Below are 22,692 nucleotides of genomic sequence, written 5' to 3'. Positions count from 1 at the left end.
ATTGGCTAGTATTTTTTTTTGCGTGGCTTTGCATTAAATAAGTTCTCGGCTTTGCACAATAGAGGGCGAAATTCAACTCGAAAGCCTAGTAAGGAAAAAGTAGGGAAAGTTGAAGTTCCGATATCGATAAATATATCGTTGCAGGTGGCCGCGTTTCGATTGAGGTCAGCAATACAATAATACCGCCAAGAAGTGTTCTAAATATTATTAATTGTTCATTTACAATTGAAATGTATAAATCAAAATTGACCATCAATCTAGAACATAAAACGCAGCAACTTAAAGCGACTACTTGACGCAAATTAATGAAAATCAATCAATTCAATGCAAAATGATGTAATCGTGAATCAATGAGGAATCAATCACAATTGTATTTCAATTAATAACTATGCGAACTTATTAAGTTGATTGCATTTTATATGCAATATGTTCATTATTAGCTTGTTTTGGTCGTGATTAATACGTTTATGCATTCATTTAGGCTGTCAATCAATCAATTAAGCTCAAGGCCATTTAGTCACTGACAAGGCAATTAAAATTATTCAACAATCAATCAAAATGTCACCGAACAAACCAGAGGTGCAGCTATTTATGTGTATGTGCCGATGCTAACAATCCTTGTCAGGCAATCAATTAGTCCCTGCACTCGGCCCCACGCCCAGACCCAAATCATCAGCATCAACAATCAACAGCATCATCAAATGTACACATACATACATACATACATACATACATACATACATACATACATACATACATACACACATATGTACATATTTTCAATCTGGCAACCTCGATGTCTGGGCTGATTTGCGGCACACACTTTTTGGCCAATGCCATTGCCAATATGTGATCGTATAATCAGGGAAAACAAAAAAAAACACACACACACATACACACACAATCAGCGCCATTAGCCATATAAGATATAAGCTCATACAGCCCATAACCCGTAACCCCTAAGCTGTAACCCAGTTTCAATTGAACGCGTTTTCACATGCCAGTGCACTAGCCCCCTTCCCGCTGCACCCCCCTCCCTCCCATCCCATCAACAATTGGTCTAGGCAAAATGCTTGCCGAAACGTGGCGATTTTGTTTTTTTTTTTTGGTGGGTTTGTGAATTTGTTGGGTAATTTTGTGCGGCGAAGGGACAAGTGAGGGGTTGTACTCGTTCTACTTTATGGCTATTTGGCTTATTATTTTTTGTGGCCGGCCAAGCAAGGCAATAACCCAACTAAATTGAAATCAAACCCAGACGCGTACCCATACCCATTACCTATACACAGAGACCCATACGCACGTGTCACGACTGGAACATTGAGTCTGGGCTTTACGAGGCGACTTTAATTACTGAGGTCAGAGTACAGCAATCAAAATGCGCAGCCAAAAGCGCTATCAAATCGCGCGGAAAACTCGCGTTTCAAGCGTCACTCGCCAAAAACGCCATCAACTCAAATGCTGAGTGTGCGAGGCGCGTCTGCGTGTTGTGTGTGTGTGTGTGAACTAGGTGGGGCGCCCCCTGTGGAGTAGGCTGAGTGTTAAGTGCGCCGCCATTGCGTTAACAAATGTTCGCTACTTTCGCTTTAACCCGCCCGCTCACGCTATTTATTCTCTTTGTGTGCGTGTGTGCTTTTTTTTGTGCGTGTGTGTATGAGCTGCACTTTGTAAAAGTGTTTTGCCCATTTACGACCCAGCGAACTCGTCGAGCGCTGGCGTTGATTTTTATGCCATGTTTGATGTTGACTGTCAAGCAAGCGCCTGCCAGCCGCCAGACGCCACCTAGCGGGAGCAGCAGTCCCTTGCTTGCCGTCCCTCACCAACTCTCGTTTGCCTTTGTCAATCAGCGCTGTCTGTGCATGTGCATGTGCACATATATATATGTGTTTGTATGTGTGTATGTGTGTGTGAGTGCGTGAGGGGGCTGGGCGTGGCCATGGCATGAGCGCACTTGCCACAAGCCTTGTTTGCCGTTTGTTGTTGCCACTACTGCCTCTAACTGCAACAGTGTTGCCAGAAATGTGCACGCAGCAGCAGTCTGCAGTCAGCGCCACCTACACACATACACACACACACACACACACTTACACGCGTCCCACTCCCCCGCCCCGCAACAAGATATATGTTGACAGCTTGTGAAAATATGAGCAGCATTTTGCTGCTGCCAGCCAAATGTGTTGAAAAATTGAAAAATATTTCGCCGTCGATGCACTAAAATATGGTCCAGAGTTCGCAGTACGGACGCAGAAGACAAGGCAAACGCCAAATCGCTGGCAAAATGCAAAACAACAACAATAACAACAACAATAATAATAATAACAAAAGCAAACTAATAAAAACCAACAGAGCCAAAGGCAAGAAGCAGAACGTGTTGTGTTTTCTATGCCAAAAATGTATTTGGCGGCGCGCCAGACTATAACAAGAACTCCAACAACAACGACGCCTACATCCTAAGCCTGAGCCATAGTCCTGATCGAGTCCTGTGAATGTCTTCTGGCTGCGTCTACTCTTTTGTTATTTACATCTCCTTTTTTTGTTTGTTGTTTTTTTTTTTTTTTTTTTTCAAAATGTTCCTTCCTTTCTTTTTTTTTTGGTTAGCGGGCGAGCTTTTATTTTGATTAACTGACAAGCGGCAGGCAATTGGCGCAATTGCAGGCGACTCCTTGGTCCTTAGTCCTTGTTGCAGGCATTGTTGATTTAGGATAACGCCAGCCAGCTGCCAAAAGGTTAACGTTAACGAATTTATATTAAGGCCGCCGCCAACAAAATGCCTCCAAAGAAAAAAGACAAAATACGCGCCAAAAAGAAATGCGATGGGCGAGCGGTGGAGGGGGGGAGGGGGAGGGATTGGTGCTGTAAAAAGAAAAAGATGAGCATCAAAATTTGCTCGCTAGCCATTTACCGGTGCGGCAACAAAGAGATAACAGAAATCTGCACATCGACCCATAACTCTAAAGCCACATTGAAATGTATATAGCGAGTACGCACACACACAGGCACACACACACACACACATACACACCCAACTGTACATACTTTATGTGTTACACAAAAGGCAACAACTTGTTAACTTTGCTTTTTATTTTAGGGCGAATCTAAGTAAGGGCTGCCCCTGGCCTGCGAAATTCGGGTTTGCTTTCATTTGGTTTTTATACACTGTTCGCAAAGTGTGAAAGAGTATATTCGCTTGGCGATTTGCAGCTATAGTCACTAAGTTAGGGCTCAGAATAAAGTACGAGCGCCGGCTGGTACCTAAAAGTTTGCAAACAACTTTTGAACAGAGTATTGCGCAGTCGGTTGCAGCCGTCTTCAGCCGGGGGCCTATAAAATTGGCGTCGCCGCCACGTGATTAGGAGCCGCGACGCGTTTCATTTGGCTCGCCCTACTCACACACAGACACACACACACACACACGCACACGCACAAACACACGCATAGGCATGTTAAAGAATACACGAGTACTTACATATTGTATAAGTAACGTAAATTGTTGGGGCTCTGCGCCAAATTGAGAGGCATTCTTAAAAGCCAATCTCAGGAGACGGCCATTTTGTGGATGTGAGACGATACCCGTCGGAATTGTTCATTGAATGCCGCTGCCTCCGGCTCTGCAGCCCCAGCCCATCCACCCGCTCGCTACACTACAATTTTTTCCGCTCATTTGGCCCTAATTCTGGGAAATAGTTCACAGCGCTGTATATTAAAAATTAGTCTGCTTTTTTGTGGAAACAAATTTAACTAATTTGTAAAATGGCTGCTTCTAAGGGGCCTTCCATTTCATTTATTTTGATCCCGAGTAGTTCAATTACTCTTAGTCACTACCAGTTATGAATGTTCTTTATCAAAGTTTTTTATTACCCAAAGCAATTATACTGGTAAACAACAAAAACATGCATTTCCACTTACCAGCCTAGTAGAGCACGTGGCCAAGAAAAATAATGAGCCGTTGCCAACTTTAAACAGGTATTGCCAGCCAAATGCAACTCTGTGTATGCTTATGCATATCTCGCTCAATAACAGGACGATAACAACATAGCGATAACTTTCCTTAATAACGTGTATACTTCTCGGCGATCTGGCAATTTATGCACAACCAATTTGGCTAACCTAGATTTTGCCCAAAAGTAAAAGTGTGCCGTTTATTATAGACCAAGTTCGATTGAACGGTCCTTTAAAATGAACTACTGAACTTATTCAGTGATAAGTAAACTAAGCCGGTCATTTAGTTCACTCGTTCAGCTATTCAGTCGATCATGAACGATGTATTTCGCACTCGTTCAGTCGTTCATGAACGATACACTCCTGATACTCGTTCAGTCGTTCATGAACGATACACTCCTGATGCTCGTTCAGTCGTTCATGAACGATACACTCCTGATACTCGTTCAGTCGTTCATGAACGATGTATGCAGTTCAGCCGTTAATAAACGACACATTCTTTTGAGATGTTCAGTTCTTTATAAACAAAAATAAAACTTTGTTGAGTTGTAACTTACAACTTGTAAGTATCTATTACCAATGGTACAGTATAATAAGTAGAGTGTATAACATATTTTTTGTAACTGAAAACATGTAAAATAACTGAACAGAAAATATAGATCGTGTGCAACCGAATAGTTCATGACCTACTGAATAGCTGATCAGAATTCATCATTCATGACCAACTGAATAAAACTGAACGAGTAAAATGAATGAACGATTTAGTTCACGACCAGAAAATGAACGAGTGAACCTATTCGGCAAATTGAACTAGAAATCCCCACTCTACCCAAAAGCCTTTTGCCAACATGCAGACACACTGAAAATGTGTTTCATCACAATTATGCATAAAACATGAGCGTTCGCTGGGTAAGGTGAGGGGGCCGACTCCCCTAAATGACTAAAATATTTGTTGAAAAAAGTCTGACAAATGTTTGATTTTATTGTTCATATTGCCTTGGGGCATCTAAAGCTTGTAACAATACAAAAAAACTATGTTCAAATACACGTACACGCTTACATATTTACATACATACATACATATATTGGCGAGCTCCTACTCAAAATTCTGCATACGCTTTGAACATGTACACACATACATACATATGCGCATGTTTCGCGCATATGTACATATGTATTAAATATCATCAGAGGATATCTTAGAATGAATTTCTTGTATCTGGCTTTTCACAAATTGGACAAACAGCCTATAACATGCCCACGCACTTACGTTAGTAACCCCCTAAAATGTTGTTATAAAAACTTCGCTTGCCACAAGCAACAAGCATACATACATACGTGAATTGCCGCTACTTATCTTATTGGGGAAGTTTTATTTTCTTTGAAATTGGATAATAAACTTTGCTTTGATGTTCGAATTGTCAGTACATTATTGACGCTTATGAATAGAATATATATGTACATATGTATATACATATGTATGGATATATGCCGTAATTTATTAAGTTTCCAATCAGGTTGCCTGGCGCCACCTGTTGTCGAGCTGATTATTATGATATTATTATGATTATTATGCCCTGGCAGGATTTGCTTATTTAAGTAAATCTAAGAATATCATCCGCTTGGTTTACCAATAAATTCAGCCAACGTCTGGCAGCCGTCCTGATTGGCCTGCCTGGAGCTTCATTTGTACTGGCAGCACTTAAAGCCCTAAGTTTTGTATTAAAACATTTAAGTGTTAATAGCAAACTTGAAGCTCAACATTGGCTTAAGAGTTTCCTTCAAGGAAGCAGCTGCAGCAGCAGCAGCTGGAGGAGGTCTCCGTTAATGGTTTGCAGTTTGTTTTTATTGATAGATTCGCATCCTTAGGTTGACTGGGCTGCTATGGCGACAATTAAAATTCAAATATTAAGCTGAATATAAGCTGACTTTCGCTTGAGAGCTTCGAGATTGAGATGGAGTCTGATACGACATCTTAGCTGGCGCCTGGCAACAACAACAACACCAACAATCACAAGCAGACGGGGATGCATGACTACGAGATACCTTAAGCACAGCATACAAAATAACCCAGACTTTGGGAAATGCATTTCTTAATCAATTTCGTGTTCAGATTCGTTGAGAAATCCTAAGGCCTAAATTTCGTACCAATGTGCATTTTCGCATATCAAAATATCGATAAGAATCGATTATCAGGAATCGAAGACCATAAGAGCTAGGCATACCAAACTAGGCATATAGGTTATTGTATAGGATACACATATTATATATCACTTTCCTAATACCCAGCCCTTTTCCCTTCAAAAACTGAGAAAACATTCACTTTCAGTCACAAGGAAAAATCGATTCTTATCGATATTTTGAAAATACGAAAAGATATCGATATTGACACGTTGTTCGGACTGATGACATGACTAACTCGTCTCTGCTCGTCAAGCTGATCATCATCAAACATGACACCCCATTTAGTTACTTTCAATAGGTTCAGGGTATAATGAGAAACCCGAAACTAACTAATTGCCACATTTTTGTCTCAAGTTCTTTGGAAACATTTTTGCTTCGCTATTCGTCCACGCCTGCCTGCAGCTGGCTTGTGCTGCCTCCGCTTGTGGATCGCAGCGCCTGCTGCTGCTGTTGGGGTGTCATGTGCACAAATTGCTGCTTATTAATGTCAGAAATTTCTAATTGCAATGCTGCATACAAATTGTTTTGCCGCCCAACTCCAGAACCCCCCCTTTGCCGGCCACAATCCATCCGTTTCGGTCTCCCATGAAGCTTCTATCTAAACTTGGCTGTGAAATATTTGCACTAATTTGAACAATAAATTTTGATTATTTCTGCGGTGTTGTGCGCTATGCGTGTGTATGAAGTGTGTCTGTGTGTGTGTGAATGTATGTGGGGTATGTGTATGTTTTGCCTGGCAACCAAAGCGAAAACTCAACTTAATGTTTAGCATGACAGACTCTGATTGAGACTGACTCTGAATCGGAACCCGGAGTCTCAATTTAAATTCAAGCCGTGCCAAAATGTTCAGTTCCGCCCTCCATTTTACTCAAACCAAACCCAAGCCAGTCAACCCAAAAATACTTATAATCAAAGCAAAAATTTGCATAGTTTTGCACACTTTTGTCAGACGAAATGTGAGTTATGCGCGCTGTGCTTAGATATTATGCGCCGCCCCGCCCCGCCATGCCCCCTAACCACTGCCACGCCCATGTCAAAAATAAAAATGGACCAGGCTTAAAGGCATGACCAGAAGCTGTCAATGAAAGCAGATTTATTACAGTTCGGTCCAGCAAGGAAGACAATTAAAAGGCCAATTTTATGGGGCCAATTCTCCCGTGTATATTTGGACAGGTAGGCGCAGGTACAGTAAATACAAATACACGCGTGTGTGTGTGTGTGTGTGTACGTGTACGTTCATATAAAATATGTGAAAAAGCATAAAGCCCGTGTTACAGTCACAGCAGCGAAAATGGCAAAAATAAAATGAAATAAATAAAAAATTATATTAAGAGGGAATTGCAGGCAGGCAACGAACCAAACAACAAGCCGCCAGCCAACGGCAGCAGCCAGCTGAACGTAACCAGAACCCAATTTTGTGGCCGTTGCCAATGTGAAGTTGGCGCCGGCGAGCATCATCGAGTCACAGTGGAGCCCCAAATACAACAACAGCAGCACAGTAGACAAAAGTGTGGGCCACTTTTGCATAATATAACAAATATTCCATGGATACATAGTGGCAGCTCAATAGGCAATACACAAAGCTCAACAAATAGAGAAGTAACAAAAAAAAAAGAAAAAATAGAAAAAGAAAAAAAAAACTACATTCAATTGCCATCATATGAGATGCTGAGCATTATTTGCCATTGATGAAAGATTATGACAAATGTATTTGGATTTGGCATGGCATGGGCACACACACGCACGCACACACGCACACAATGCATAAGATGATCAGCTGTTTTCGTTTACATTCGGGTTTCCATTAACATCTTCAGAGACAACACTTCAGTTAACAGCAAATTGTCAATGTTTGAGTGCGCACACACACACACACATCTCTTTAATGTGTAGCTGTTTTTTTTTTTGGTATAATTTAAGCACATTTTTCATATTGTTTCACGTTTAAAGTGTGACCGCATTAGGCATGCAAACGTATTATTTTTGTTTTCTGGTATTTATGTATTTTTATACGATCAAGCAAAAAGCACGTGCATTTCTTCTTGCAGCTAATTAAAAACAATTGTTTTCAAGTGCAAATCTATTGAAAATTGAGCCAACTAACATGTCACTCAATACCCATTGTGCAGTCTGCTGCCAAAATATTTTCCAGCTGCATTCTACCTGCTGATATTTTGTGCATTGGCTTTGCCTGTCGCTTCCCGTCGACATCATCCACAGTCACATCCACATTCACAGTCACATATACAGTCACATCTACAGTCGCATCCACATCCACAGTCACATCCACAGTCACATCCACATCCACAGTCACATCCAAGTCTTGCGCCCACACCGACTACAGTTCGTTTCGTATTTGTCGTTGTTCTGCAAGTTATTGCAATTGTTGTTTTTGCTGTTCTTGTTGTTAGCAGCTTTGGCTTTCGTGTTGTTGTTGTTGTCATTTTTATTGTTGCTTTCTTTCATATATTTAACAATCTTTGTGCTCACTTTTTTTTTTTGTTTGTTGTTTTTTGGTTTTTGGTTTGCCATTTGGCGTCGTCCTTACACCCTTGCCAAGTGTATTAAGCTTCTGTCTGTAAGTGTGTAACATATCCCAGGTAAAATTGCAATTATTATATGTGCATAATTGTGATTAACTTTATTTTAATTCCTTTTTGCACATATTTACGAGAATCAATTTGATTACTTGTGTATACATATACTTATTTTTTGTGATTTGTACAAAATTGAATTACAATTTTGCTGCTCATTTTCAATTTTAATTTACAAATTTTTGTATAACATTTCTGCTTTGATGTTTTGCTTTAGTTTATATCAGTTACAAAATGTAACCCTAAACAGAATATGCTTTCATAAAAGTTCATATTGAAAAGTCAAAAGATTTTAACTTCTTCACACAATCAAACTGGATTGTTGCACTTACTCATAAATTGCCTTATCGAATTTTTTCTTCAAAAAATGTGCTTTCCTTTTCAATCTTTTCCATCTGAAAGTAAGACGGATTTAAATAAATCTACATTTTACAAAACTTTTTGCTCTCATGCCTGTTAGGGTATCCAGTGTGCGACTATTGCATTTAGCTGTTGCTTCTCGTTATTTGCTAGCTTCTGTTTTTACTGTTTGCTGTCAGTAGGTAAAAATTCCAATAAATAATTGAAACCCGTTGGTTGTTGTTGGATTTTCCCTTTTGACCGTTTTGCACGTTTTGGCTGCCATGATTATTATTTTACTTTATTTTATTTCACTTACATTTTTTCCCAGCAACGCTTTTGGCATTTGAATTGCAATGGACCAAGCGGCGCGCCCCCCTTAACGCCACCCTTCCACTCAGCTCGCTGACTGTTCATTTTTGGCATTGTCTGAGTGCAACCGCAGAAAATTATGGAAATAACAGTGTGCTAGCCAGCACATTTTTTTGGCGAATTCCCTAATTTTTGCTCTTTTCATTTGGTTTATTAATAATGCCAGCATTTTTGCAAATGCCCACAGCTGACACGCCTTCAACGCCTCAGCTTTGGCCGGACATATATATATGCATATGCACATACATGTGCACATTGTTGCCAACTGCTTCAGGCTGAATGTGTTCGTTGTTCTGCTGTTTGTTAATTACGCAAAAAAACTGGCCAAAGAATGGCCAACAGCAACAATAACAAACAGCCTTGACGAGGTCAGGCCGGCGAGAGAGAAATGTTGCAGCATTTTGTTGCCTACTTTGTGGCGCTGCAAACACCTGCGGCTGAGTCAGCACGCAAATGTGACATATCTGAATGTCAGAGCAGCGGATGACAACCCACAATTCAACATTCAACACTGTAAACTACAAACTGCAAACTGTAAACTGCAAACTGTAAACTGCAAACTGTAAACAACAAACTGTAAACAACATACTGAATGCTCTTCGTAGCATTCATTCTACTTTCTATACCCTGTAGTTAGGAATGGCAAAAAACGAGTGCAACAACTCAATTGAAATGTTAGGCAATTCGCTAATCTAAGTCTGTTCGAATTTGTGAGCGATTAATACATATAGCCTAATGCTTATTATACCATAAAAAAGAAAGAAAAACATCTTCAACATTGAGTGGGACCATCTAAATACTCAGCTTTCTTTGTTAAAAAGTCTTTATCTTGAGAACCTATTTATTGGCCGGATTCGGAATAAACAAACATCATGCTACTCATTTTGGATTATATACCGTAATGAAAACTAAGGAAAGAACAAATATGTGTATATCCGTGACAATGAAAGTGTTTCTGGCCTACAGGGTATATGCCAGTCCGTCAGTCTGCATTGTGGCAACAACTAACAAGCTGATGCCATAAGGACAATAAGTATTTTTGATAGTCATGACCCCAATGACTGCGTAAAGTTAAAAATGAAGAGCCATAAAATGGGGCGACCGCGTTTTTAGTGCATAACTTGCAACGGCAATGATAAGTCGAAATGAAGCGGACGAAGGCAATGGCAAAGGCGAAAGCCAAACCAGAAGGAGAAGCAGAATCTGAAAGCAGCAGCCGTTGATTTATGATAGCATCCGTAAAAGTTTTCAACCAAAACTTGGAGTTTAGCGCCCGGCAAGTGATAAACTGCAATGTCTTCCACTCTGTTTTGCGAAATCAAGCTGAAATGCGAGTGGGTTCGTCTTTGTCGTACTGCAAGCGGGTCAAACGGCAGCCCGGGGTCGACCGACGAGCTTGGATGCCAGGCTAAGCAGACAAAATGTATTCGCAAGTTATCCGATTTCCACAGTCGCTCAGCGACTCATCCTTAACATTCCGTTGCACTCACAGCAAAAGTGGGGCGAAAAAAAAAGGAAAACAATTAGAGAACTTTGTGAAAAACACAACAAAATCAAAATAACCCTTTTGAAAGTTAGCTTCAAAGAGTTTTGGGAATTTGGAATATAGCTAAAGAGGTAGTACCTAGAGAAAGTAAGTGCGATAAGCAAGGGGAAGAACTCAAAGACTTATACGCAAGTAGGTATGGAAGTAGTTGTAAGGATGCCTCAAAAATACTACAATGTATCTGTATAAAGCTCTTAACTGTAAAGATAGATAGCAAAGAAGCAGAGAGAAAGTAGGTAGCAAAGATATAGCTTAACAGACAGTCAGGTATAGGATAACGAATACAAAGAGTTTCCATTAGGCATGTGCTCCCGGGAATATATATAGAAAATAGATAATCGTTTGACAAGCAAATGCGTAAAATGAAAGTTAAGAATCGATCATTTATATCAACAATTTCTATATTATCCAAGGAAACACATAAAAAAAAACTATTCTTAATTATTACATCCTAATTACATTCCAGTTTTGCCGAGTCATAAACCTGTCTCGAATCGTGCCACTATATTGTACCCTAAGTCAAATGTCGATAAGGGTATTTAATATTCGGCGAAGATAACAGTATTTTCTGGTTTTTCTTTTCTCTTTTTTAATATGGTAGAAGCTGATTATAGGGAACTAGAGCAGAAGAATTGACTACTTATCATGACTTCTTATCGTTTTTGACGTTTTCTGTTCGTTGCTTATAATTCTCAAGTGGTTATAGCTTCGGACCGGGAACAACCTGTTCGCTGCCTGTTGTTTATGCCTTGTTGTTGTTGGTCGTTACGACCAGCATTGACCTCGTGCCGGGAAGCTTAAAATTCAGATGACTTGCAATGCTGATTTCGAAACAAAAATCCGATTTAAAGCTGACCTAATGAACTTCTGCATGGAAGCAAAGCACAAAGGATACTTAAAGGATTCCAGCTGTGATTTGAGCAAATATAAGCTACTTAAACAGCGAACGTATCGAGCTTCTTGTTGCTTTAAGCTAGAGATTCGGAGCAAGCAGCTGTCGCCGTCTCGACAGTCTATGAATTTCATTAATTTAGCCATTCCGGGCTGGGAGCCTGAAGCTGGCTGGGAGTGCTCTCAAAATCAAATGAGGCACGGCCGCAAAGTTAACGATGTCCCTGCCTAAAAGTGTTGCGTGGCAGCGAGTGCTCCGCCAGCTCTTCGGGGACCTTTTTTTCCACATTTCCATAGTGCTGCCCAAGGGCGTTGTGAACACACACACACACACACGCACAGGAGTGTGACACGCAATCCTGACCCGTGCCGACCCTGAGCTTGAGTTCAATGTACTCCCGTTGCAGCTTCACTGGCTTCACTTCGCCAGTGTCAAAGTCCGAGTCGTGCGGATAGTTGTTTTAGCTGCCGTCACCCATCCTTCCTTCTTCTCCTCAGCATTATAACAATTCTCTGCATTCCGCATGGCTGCGTTTTGGGCTGCAGCAGGGACTGCGTTGCGCCTGCTGCTCGTTTATGGCCGCTGTCAAATTAATTGGCTTTTCCGGCGCTGGCCCGCCTCCGGTCGCTTGACAACTCATTTTCCCGAATCTCGAGCCTGCCATCTAATCGTTGGCCCCGCCCCTCTGCCGCGTCCTATTTCTATCTTGAATATTTAAGTTGGTATGAAGCGGCCAATATCGGAAGCGCTTAGTTCCAGACAAAAACTTCGTAATGAGCTGGATATGCCGCCGTGCACAGCGCCCGATCGGATCAGTCCCCGCTCAAGACTGTGACAGGCTCTTGAGCTGCTTGCAATTTGCCACTCGAATTGGACCAATAACTGAGTGAGTTTTCTCCCAAATCTAGAGTAATCTTTGTTCACTCAAAACTCGCTCGATTCCCCCAACTTCCCCTTGCTTTGGGACGTTTTGGTGAGTTTGGTGAGTCTGCACATTCTGCCAGGAGAGCTGATGCACTGCATCAGGCTCAAACTGAGCTTTTGCTGCGGCGTTAAGCTTTCGTTTATTTTATAGCAAACTTTTTACGATACATATCGTATATCGTATGGGACTTTTTGCATATTTCCTTTTGGATAAGGTACAATCTACGACCTACAATTATCCATTACGGGACTTATGGCGAATTTTCATACAAATCCCTGGGGAAATTTGTGAAACCAAGCTAAACGCAGATATCTTTACGATAAGCGAAAAAAAATACCTACCCTGTTTTGAAACCCTTAGCGAAAGCAACGCCACAATTTAAGTTTTACTATCTTTCAACTTATTTTAAGCTTAAGCCGAGTTGAGTAGAAATATTCGTTTTGATAAAAATGTCTGAATTTAGACGAAAACTTAGTTTTTTCTGAAAATATTTGGTTTTGTTATTTTGGTTTCATTAGTTTGAAGCTGTTATTGGACTTTAAACGAATATAACGCAGTCGGCTATACCCGACTGCATGGTTAGTTACTTAAAAAAAGTACAAAGGAAATCAAAATTCAATCCAGTTTGCATTTTCTTAAGCTACAAGCGAAATTCCTATATTAAGAATTTGTAAAGGTCTGCGTTACTTTTCTCAATACAAACTTAAGCGCAGTACATAATCCAAGAAACTTTCTACTTTCATTGAACACGTTTTCGACTTATTTCAAGTGATGAAATTCTAGTAATGAGCATGACACACAATTTAGACACGAAAGTTTTTTTCTTTAAGTATATTCAAATAAGAATAATGCCTCAAATCGTAGCTATAAAACATTTTATTGCGTTTATTTTTCTTTCACCATCTGCTGCTGAATTTAAAGAGTTCGCTTGGTTCATTTAGTTGACAATTATGCGATATTCTTTATTAATTTTAATATTTTCTTAAATATATACATATATTTTTTTTTCATAAATACACGCCGCAGTCAGCTGCATCTTGTGGCTGCATACTCTGGTTCTGATTGCCAGTGTGCAGGCAATTATGACTGCCTCATTAGGAGCTCTTTCACTCACGCACACACACACACACACATGCGCATGCACATTTCCTGTTAACCATATGAAATTCTGGTAAATGCGTTGGGCTAATTGATTATTAGACATATGAGTTATGAAGCTGCAGAGATTTTGGCCTTTGGCTTAATTCCTATACCGAATTCCTGGACAGATTTTGGGCTATTCCAGCAGTGCATCAATGTTTCAGATGTTGCCTGCTCGCAAGTGTTAAGTGCTTTGGCCTTGAATGTATTCATTTGGTTAATCTGATTATTCCAAATGTGGTTTGCTTCAACACCAATGATCGAATGCATATATTTCTAACATCGTTCAGTGCTTCAATCAGTCTAGATATCTCTATGTATAAAACTGTTTGTCTTGACTGACTGACTAACTGACTGACTGACTGACTGACTGACTGCCTGACTGCCTGACTGACTGACTGACTGACTGACTGACTGACTGACTGATTGGTGATCAACGCACAGCTCAAACTTTTAGAGCTAACGTAAATTTTCACTTTAGTTACAGTTGTAAGCTCGCTTAATTAATTCTGACAACACCAGCGCTTGCCTTATCCAAATTCTTATTAATAAGAGGTTTTCCCCGCTCAATTTCACTGCTTTTATGTGAGCTTTTCTTTAGTTCTCGCAGGCACTTGTGGGGTCGCCGCAAAGTAGGCAACACTTTAGGTAATTTAAGCTGCAAGTCTAGTGGCTAAGCGGCCAGACAGCACAGGCTGGTAACCTTCAAGTGCGTGTGCCTGTATGTGTGTGTGTGGGCCAAATTTCCGTTGCCAGCATGCGATGTCCTGGCAAGCTTGTCCTTGCCTGAGCCTGCCTAAGCGGCTATGTAACTTAATATTTTCCGTTTGCCAACTGACAACTGCAACGGCAGCCAGTCGTGGTTTGCTATAGCTTTTGTTGCCAGCCATTTTGTTTTTTTGTTTTTGCACGGAAACGGAAACGGCATACACCCACACCCACACCCACACACACCCACACACACAAGCATCCTGACACACATGCGCGCAACTGAGTGTGTTTGGCTGTGCACAAGGTGTGGATTAATCATTTGTATTGGCATTGAATGCGTTGCGCCAAAAACTGTTTTGTGAAAGGTGGCTTATCGCAATTTATGCGGCCTGCTTACAAATTAATTAGCAGCTCATTAACGGGCAAACAAAAGGCTTAATTGGCCTACGGACATAAATTAATAATCAACAAAGTATTAACATTTTCCACATACGTTTAAATTTCAAAAGTTCAGCACAAAAATAAATATTTTACAAAACCTTTAAAACCATTAGCAAGGGCTTGACATTGATTCGAATGCCATATTAATCTAATAATTTAAGATCGAATCGGTTTTGACAAAGTTTTTGACAATAGCCAACTTAAATTTTGATACAAGATAATACTTTATTTTATTATTCACTTCTTTAATCATAATTTGAATAATATTATCATATTGCTATCTTTATAGGTCTCTCCCTGGGGACGTAAGGGAAACCAGCCAGATTCAAAGCTGAGAAGGAGCTAAGCTTAAAGCTGCGAAGGAAGAACTGATTCTACTGCCTGCGCAATATAATGTTGCTGCATAAGTCCATCCTTAAGCCTATAATGGCATATGGTATGGAGCCTGCGTCCACATTCAACGTCCAAATTCTATAAAGATTCGAGAAACAAGAAAAGCGGAGCTAGCGCTTGAGCAACCAGGCCATCCTGCGCTAAACTTGCCTGATGTTAGCCTATAAGTCCGCCGACTGTAGAGGAGGCAGTGAAAAGGACCTGCCTCTCCTGGAGGCGTGTGGCACTACTGAGAACCACCCAGCTGTCTACTTGACACTGCTACGATTAACGATAAACAAAGGAAGCATTGAGAACGAAAAATAGGTAAGTCAAATGCTGAGCCATATCTGTATATCGATGACTATTCTAAGCAAACTAGTCTGAGTTGTAAAGCAATCGTGATGGGACTTTGCATAGGTCCGTCTTTTAGCAGAAAGTCAGGCAGTACAAATGTTGGATCCGGCTGATACGATCGTTCGAAATATAGGTTTTTGAATGGCCAACAATTGTAGTTTATCAAGAAGAACCGAATCTTGTACTTGGCAAAATATTCTGTTTTTCAAGATATTTTCTTAAATTTCAGCATTTGCGAGCTTCCCTATTCTCATATCTGTATGCAAGAGTATTAAATATTCGGCGTGCCGAACATATCGCTACTTTCTCGTATTTGAATATCTGCGATATATAAGTGCATTTAACAATTAGAAAAACTTAAAAATAAAACGAAAGCATTTACAGTTAAATGCTTTGCCCCTGAAAAACGACTTATCCAAGAAAATTGTGGAGTAGCATTTCCTTAGAGCTGTCAGCTTCATTTTATTAAATTTGAATATAGAAATTTCCTCAGATGAAATCTTGATCTAAAATTTGTTTAAGATGCTTTTGGCGTTTTCTCTTATGTATGTTTTTTTTTTTTTGCGTGCCACCGTCTCAGTTTCAGTGTCTGTTTTGTGTTCTCTTGTGCTGCGCTCAATTTCCATAGCATCGTGCAGCAATTTAATTTGAAATATGCAAATTGGCGCAAAAGTCTTCGACTCCGGTAGCTCCTGTGCAGCGTGTAAATAATGAATAACAAGATGAGCATGATAAACACGTTAAGATACACAAACAAACACATAAAACATATCTAAGCGATAGAGCATAAGCCCTGGCAGGTCTCGGCCCAAATGGAGCTGCAGCTATATGTAGCTTCGGTAAGATCAGATCGTATTGTTTGTTGCTCGCGCCCAGCTGTCTGTCAATGTCAGCTGCTCGGCTGTTAAGTGGCTTTGTGGGTTTGGGGCCTGGCCCACACTGTCATCTCCCTGTTGGCTGCCAAGAGAGCCACATAATGGCTGCGCCCATGCCCATGCCCATGCCCATGCCTATCTGCCATCTTTATGCCATAGTCAAAGGCAAAGCCAAGCCAAGAGGCAACAGTCTTAAGGCGGCGGATGCGGCTCCTCTAAGTGAAATATTAAGTGTGAACGGCAAGTCAAGTGGAAGCCAGCGACACACACAGCGCAAAACTTTTTCAATTATAAACGCTTTGAGATAAGCAAAGCAACAAATACATATATACATATATGTATATGTATACATATACATATATAAATATGTAGCAGCAGCATCTGCTGGAGTATCTTTTGGCCGCAATCCCTTTCTTGGCCCGCAACTAAAACTTGACGCAGCTTTATTATGTATTATATTATGTGAGCGTGGTGTTCCATTGAATATTATTGTTTACTTTTGTGCCACACACAAACACACAAACACACACACACACACACACACGTGTGCGACATGCGTTGGCAAATTAGATTTGTTGCCTTGTTTGGCTGCCCCTTTTGTATACTTATTCTCTTTATTGTTTTCTTTTCGTGGAGCTTGTCTGTAATTAGTTCCTGTTTCAGTTGCATTTAAAACAGAAATATATTGAGCTTAGACTTGTACTAGTTTCAGTTGCACTTATTGAATCGATTTCAGCCAAAAAAATAAAATAAAGTCAGTATGCTGAAACTTTTGCTACACTCAGTTTATTTTGTTTACTTTAAATACAATTTGAAAATAAAATAGGTAACTAATTTGAAGGTACCATTTTTAGATGCATTTTTACCTAGAATAATGTTGACAGATTTTGATCTAGAGACGAAGCCATAAACAAAGGCCCAAATCTCGTGAAAATCGGATGAGATTTGGCCATGTTACGGGGGTGGGAAATTTTGACCTATGTCTATTTAGGATATTTGAGGGTACCATGACTTTTTTGCATGACTTTTGAAATCTTTACCAAAACGTTCTTAAAATCGCATTATCCACCGAGGAAGCTTCGAAGCCAACTTATCCAGATGAAAAGATTGAAATTCCCGGCTTAAGCTGGTTATTAACTGGAAACCATTTGAATATGGCTTAAACTGGCTGAGAGTCATATATAAGAAACGTTGGACTTGAAAATAATAATTAAAAGCATATAAAAATGGCTTAGTTCTTAAACTGAATATGTGCAATCTCGCTAACAGCAAACAGAAGTTTTCCAAAGCGAATCTTAAAGTTGCAGTCGTATCATTTATCTGTGTAGATTTAGTCGGAAGAGGGAGAGGCGGCAGAGGTGTTGTTGGGTTTGTTGCACTTGCAACTGTCGCTGCATAGCTTAAAAGTGCCTTGTCATTCAGGGGTCACACACAAATACAAGCACACGCACACACACATTAAGCGTATAATGCCCAGCGACAAATCAAGCAGCAGGATGCAACATGCGGCACACAGGATGCAGCATGCAGGACAGCAAAAGCAGCAGGAGCGACACGTACGTACCGCAATGGCATAGCTGTTGTGATCTATCAGCACGTAACTACACACACAAACACACACACACACATATATATATATATATAAATATATATAACATATATACGATTATTACTACCCGGCTTTGCCCGTGTCAAGTGTTTTTGTTTTGTTCTTTAAATTGTATGCATCCCCTTTCCATTCAACTTCATGAATTTATTTATTCTGCTTTGAGCTAAGCGAAGTGGATTTTCCGCAAACGATGAATTAAGTTTGAATTATCTCGATTACATAAAATCCGCTATAGCAAAGATATGATATTCTTAAATCGTACGTATCAGGAATATGGACAAGCAGTCAAGAAATCAAAAATGGCAATATTTGCGAAAAAACGGATTGTTTTTTTAAATCTGATATCAACGAAATTTGAACAAATTATAGGGTAAAAAAGGCAAATCTTTTCGAAAACGGATTGTTTATAAACAAGTCTTATAAAGATATATAGAGTCTTCAAAAAAAATAATATTTTATTCAATTGTTAATAGATGTTCTTAATAATATGATTATATTTCGCATTGGATTAAAAAGCATTGTTGAATTTGAGCTCTGGCAAAGACATCACAAAATAAGTCCCAGCATCACATCGTTCAGCTGGTGGCTGTGAACACCGAACACTTTGCTAATCAGTCAAACTGGACAAGCTCTTACATATATAGAGTATATATATACCTATACGTACACAGACACACGCACACGCTGGCGGAGTCACAGTCACAATCAGGCTGCCCTGGGTGGGCTCTGTCAATGCCGAAACTTGAAGCTGGCCGAAATGTTTGAATTGTCATTTTTTATAATTGGGTCAGCACAATAAGAATTATTTCAGAAAATACAACCCCAAAAAATACTTCCATGCCGAATCAGATGTCACGCCGCAGCAGCAGCCGCACAAGCAACATGGTCGGGCACCAGATGCGACCGGACTGCGGGCTCGTCCAGACCAATAGTGCTGGCGGAAGCAGCAGCACCAGCAGCGCGAGCAGCAGCACCGCTAGCAGCAGCAGCAGTGGCAGTGGCAACGGCAGCGGCAGCGGCAGCGGCAGCGGCAGCGGCGGCGGCGGCGGCGGCGTTGATATAATCAACGGCAACAGCAGCGTGTCCAAGCTGCGACCACTGGCCAGATTGGACCGTCTGCTGCGCCGCTGGCTTCCGGGCTACAACTATTTGCGTGGTGCTGGTGGCGGCATCATCGGCAGCAGCGGTGGTAGGCAATCGCCTGGGACGGGTGCGGTGACGCCACCATTGAATGCAGTGGAACAGCAGCGGTCCGGGCGGCAGACACCGCTCACCGTTGATCCACCGCTGACGGTCAGGAGGCGACGGGATGGGGAAGTGTTATTGGATACGGGCATTGCCAAGTCCGAGTTCTGCTTGAAGTTGGAAAAGCTGCTGCGGGCCAAGCTAATTGTCAAGGATTAGCGGCTAACCTCAGCAGCTGCAACAACAACAGCCAAGAGCACACACACACACACACACACACATGCTCACACATATACACACGCACACAACAAAAATGAAAAAAATCGATGATGGTGATTAAAGAAAAGAAGAATTGAACAGTGTTGCAGTCGTTGTCATAGATATGAATATATATTATATATAAAACAAAACCCTTTTCCCGATAATCACACGCCATAAATTACAGTTAATAAATTTGATTTAAAGTTTAAAATACAACCCGGACTACCCGAGCAGCCAAATAACTGATTATATATATCCCATATAGGAACATTCAATTTTGATTAGCTCAGCATCCTTCCTACCGCATCGCAGTGTCCTGTGTGTGCTCAAGGAACTTACCCACTTTTCGCCCCATTTCGCACTGAAACTTATCTGATTTATGGTCGTTTAGCCAGCGACAATGCTTTTAATATTATCGTAATTATCTATTTATTATGACAATGCATGCAGTATACATACAATACACAAATAAAACGATAAGCTAAGATTATTTTCGGCATGCAGAAGACTCAATACCCTTCTAGACATTTGTCTTACGATTTTGCATATACGTGAGAATAGCGAAGCTATGAAGTGTTTACTTTAATGAAAATTCCTTCGAAAATAGAAATTCGACTCATACATGAGCAGCATAGTTCTGTTTAGCTTAAGAAATTAAAATGTTGACCTTCAAAATAACTGCTTTTCGACCGATCTTTCCTATGGCGTTCCCATATAGTGGGCCGATGTGAACCATTACCGACATTACCGATGCAAAGTTTAAAACTGAGAGACAAGTTTGCATAGAAATACTGATCAAGAATATATATATACATATATATATATATATATATACTTTATGAGATGTCTCTCTCTATGCGTTACACATTTGATGACAAAACTATAATACCCTCTATGAGGTATAAGAAGGGTGCTGAAGTCGGGACTGCTCGACGAGCAGATACCCTCCGTACATTCTATTCTATTCCTATTCTATTTGCTCTCTTTGCTCTACCATATGCATGAGACATGCGTTCTTGATTAACTTTGGTGTTTATAGATCCTTTTGAAATGTTCATTGCTTAAAATAGGCATAGAAAAGTGAGCAAAGCCCAACGCTCGACCTTGAGGAAAGAGTTTATAAATATATAATATAATAATATAATAGTTGAGAAAAAAGTGTTTAAAAGAAAACGAATTCCATTTTGCAGGCAGTTTTTGCAGAGCTCTTTCTAGAATTGCGCATATGAAGTGCTCTGCAAAAATGGGAAAAACCTAAACAAAGTAAGGGTATTTAAGTGGCTGCCACGAAAGGGGCAGAAATTATGTTGGCACAGTTTGTAATTTATGTGGTCTAGAGATGGGCGCGGGTCTCACGAGGTCTCTCGAGGCCCGGCCTGGCACGAGCATAAGCAGAAAACCAGCCCAGCCTGCACGAAAGCCAAAAATCGAACTACTTATGTATTTATTTGGGAGAAAGATTTAATTTAAGAAATTCTTGCACTTAATTGGGCTTTGGTTAATAGATAAGAATGGATATTTAGAGAAAGGATTGTAAAAAGTTCTTGGAATTTCAACGTGCTTTTTTTCACAAAAATCACGTGCCGCGCCCAACTCGAATGTGGCACCACTCGCACTTGCAGCGTTTCAATATATCAATATGAAAATATAAGCAATATATCAATCAGTCCGATGACAAGCACAGACACACGCACACAGCCAACAAAGGGAAGCCGTGAGTGGGCGACGACGGGGGCCGGGCAGTCATTGAAGGGGGGAGGCGCTCATTAAAATTAATTAGAAATAATGGCCGTAAATGCGTAAATTTATAGACATCAAAAACAGATATTAACTGTGGCAACATCAAAATTGTTGGGTAATAAAATAAATATATGCCTGTTTGCCAGTTAAATAGCCGCGTAAATTGCCCAAAAATGAGTTAGCAAAGTGCCCCCAAAGGCCAAGTTGTTAATCAGTCAAAAGCCAGCAACAAATTCAAGGCTTAATTGAAGGCAAAAACAAACAAAAAATGAAGAAAACTTTTGCCAGCCTCTGGGGAGAGCAGCTCGCAGCTCGGCAACAAATTGACAGCCCAGGCACGGCCAGGCTTTGGTCTGACAAGTGGAAGCTATTGATTTGGCTGCTCATCAAATGTCAGCCAAGTAACTCGACACAATAACTGAAATGTGTTTTAAGAAAATGAGTGTAGCGTAAAACTTAGCTATTGTTTCTGATATTGTGCTTAAATTTTGTGCGCTAGCTTGAAAACAAGAAACCATATTCGCTCGTGGCAACAACTGACAACAATATTACGCATACGCCACGGCAGACGAAGAACCACAAAACAGCTCGTTAAGAGGCTGCTTAACTTGTGTGTGTGTGTGTATGTGTGTGGTTAACTCTGCGTGCGTGTGTGTGTGTTTATCTCCCTCTCTCTCTGTGTGTATCTGAAGACCTCTTACAATTTGCTGGCTGAGCACTTGACTTGCGTCGTTTACATGAACATTAAATGTGAGTTTTGCTAACGCAGCTGCCGTTTGCCGGCCGCCAAGCCGCTGGCGCTGCCTGAATGTGCGCCTTGGGCAGCAGCCGCTGCTGACCGCAGCACGGCCAGCTGCCAGAGCACACAGTGTGGCAAGTCGCTGCTCCTGTTTGTCACTCTCAACGAGTGTGGCAACAAAACTGTAGCCCCATTTTTTTTTTTTGGGCATGCGTCCACTCGACAGCCAAATATATGCATAAGTATATATGTATGTATGTGTCTATGTAGACACTCACGCAAATATATGTTAATTTATTTTTGAATTACGACAAATTGAGGGTCACTGAAATGAGCCGCCCAAGCGGTCGGGCGAGCTGAGTTCAAAGGTTGTCGTTTACCCTGCTTCAGCATTGATTTGCTGGCAAACAATGTGCACTCGGTCTGTCAATTGTGCAGGTCATTTGGCATTAAGGTCTTGGCTTCTTCCATATG

General features: G+C 40.7%; 1 protein-coding gene across 1 annotated transcript; it reads left to right on the top strand.

Moving 5' to 3' along the window:
• Positions 1 to 4,257: 4,257 nt before the first annotated feature.
• On the top strand, positions 4,258 to 19,935 carry LOC115767004. Its single transcript, XM_030711126.1, has 2 exons — positions 4,258 to 4,401; positions 19,308 to 19,935. The coding sequence occupies exons 1-2, from the start codon at positions 4,258 to 4,260 to the stop codon at positions 19,695 to 19,697; spliced, it is 534 nt and encodes a 177-aa protein (XP_030566986.1). The 3' UTR covers positions 19,698 to 19,935.
• The last annotated feature ends 2,757 nt before the right edge of the window (positions 19,936 to 22,692 follow it).

Source organism: Drosophila novamexicana, unplaced genomic scaffold, assembly GCF_003285875.2.
Source record: "Drosophila novamexicana strain 15010-1031.04,08,12 unplaced genomic scaffold, DnovRS2.1 tig00001302-arrow-arrow-pilon, whole genome shotgun sequence".
Lineage (NCBI taxonomy): Eukaryota > Metazoa > Arthropoda > Insecta > Diptera > Drosophilidae > Drosophila > Drosophila novamexicana.
The sequence above is the reverse complement of the archived record's forward strand: the minus strand, read 5'-3'. Positions and strand labels throughout refer to the sequence as shown.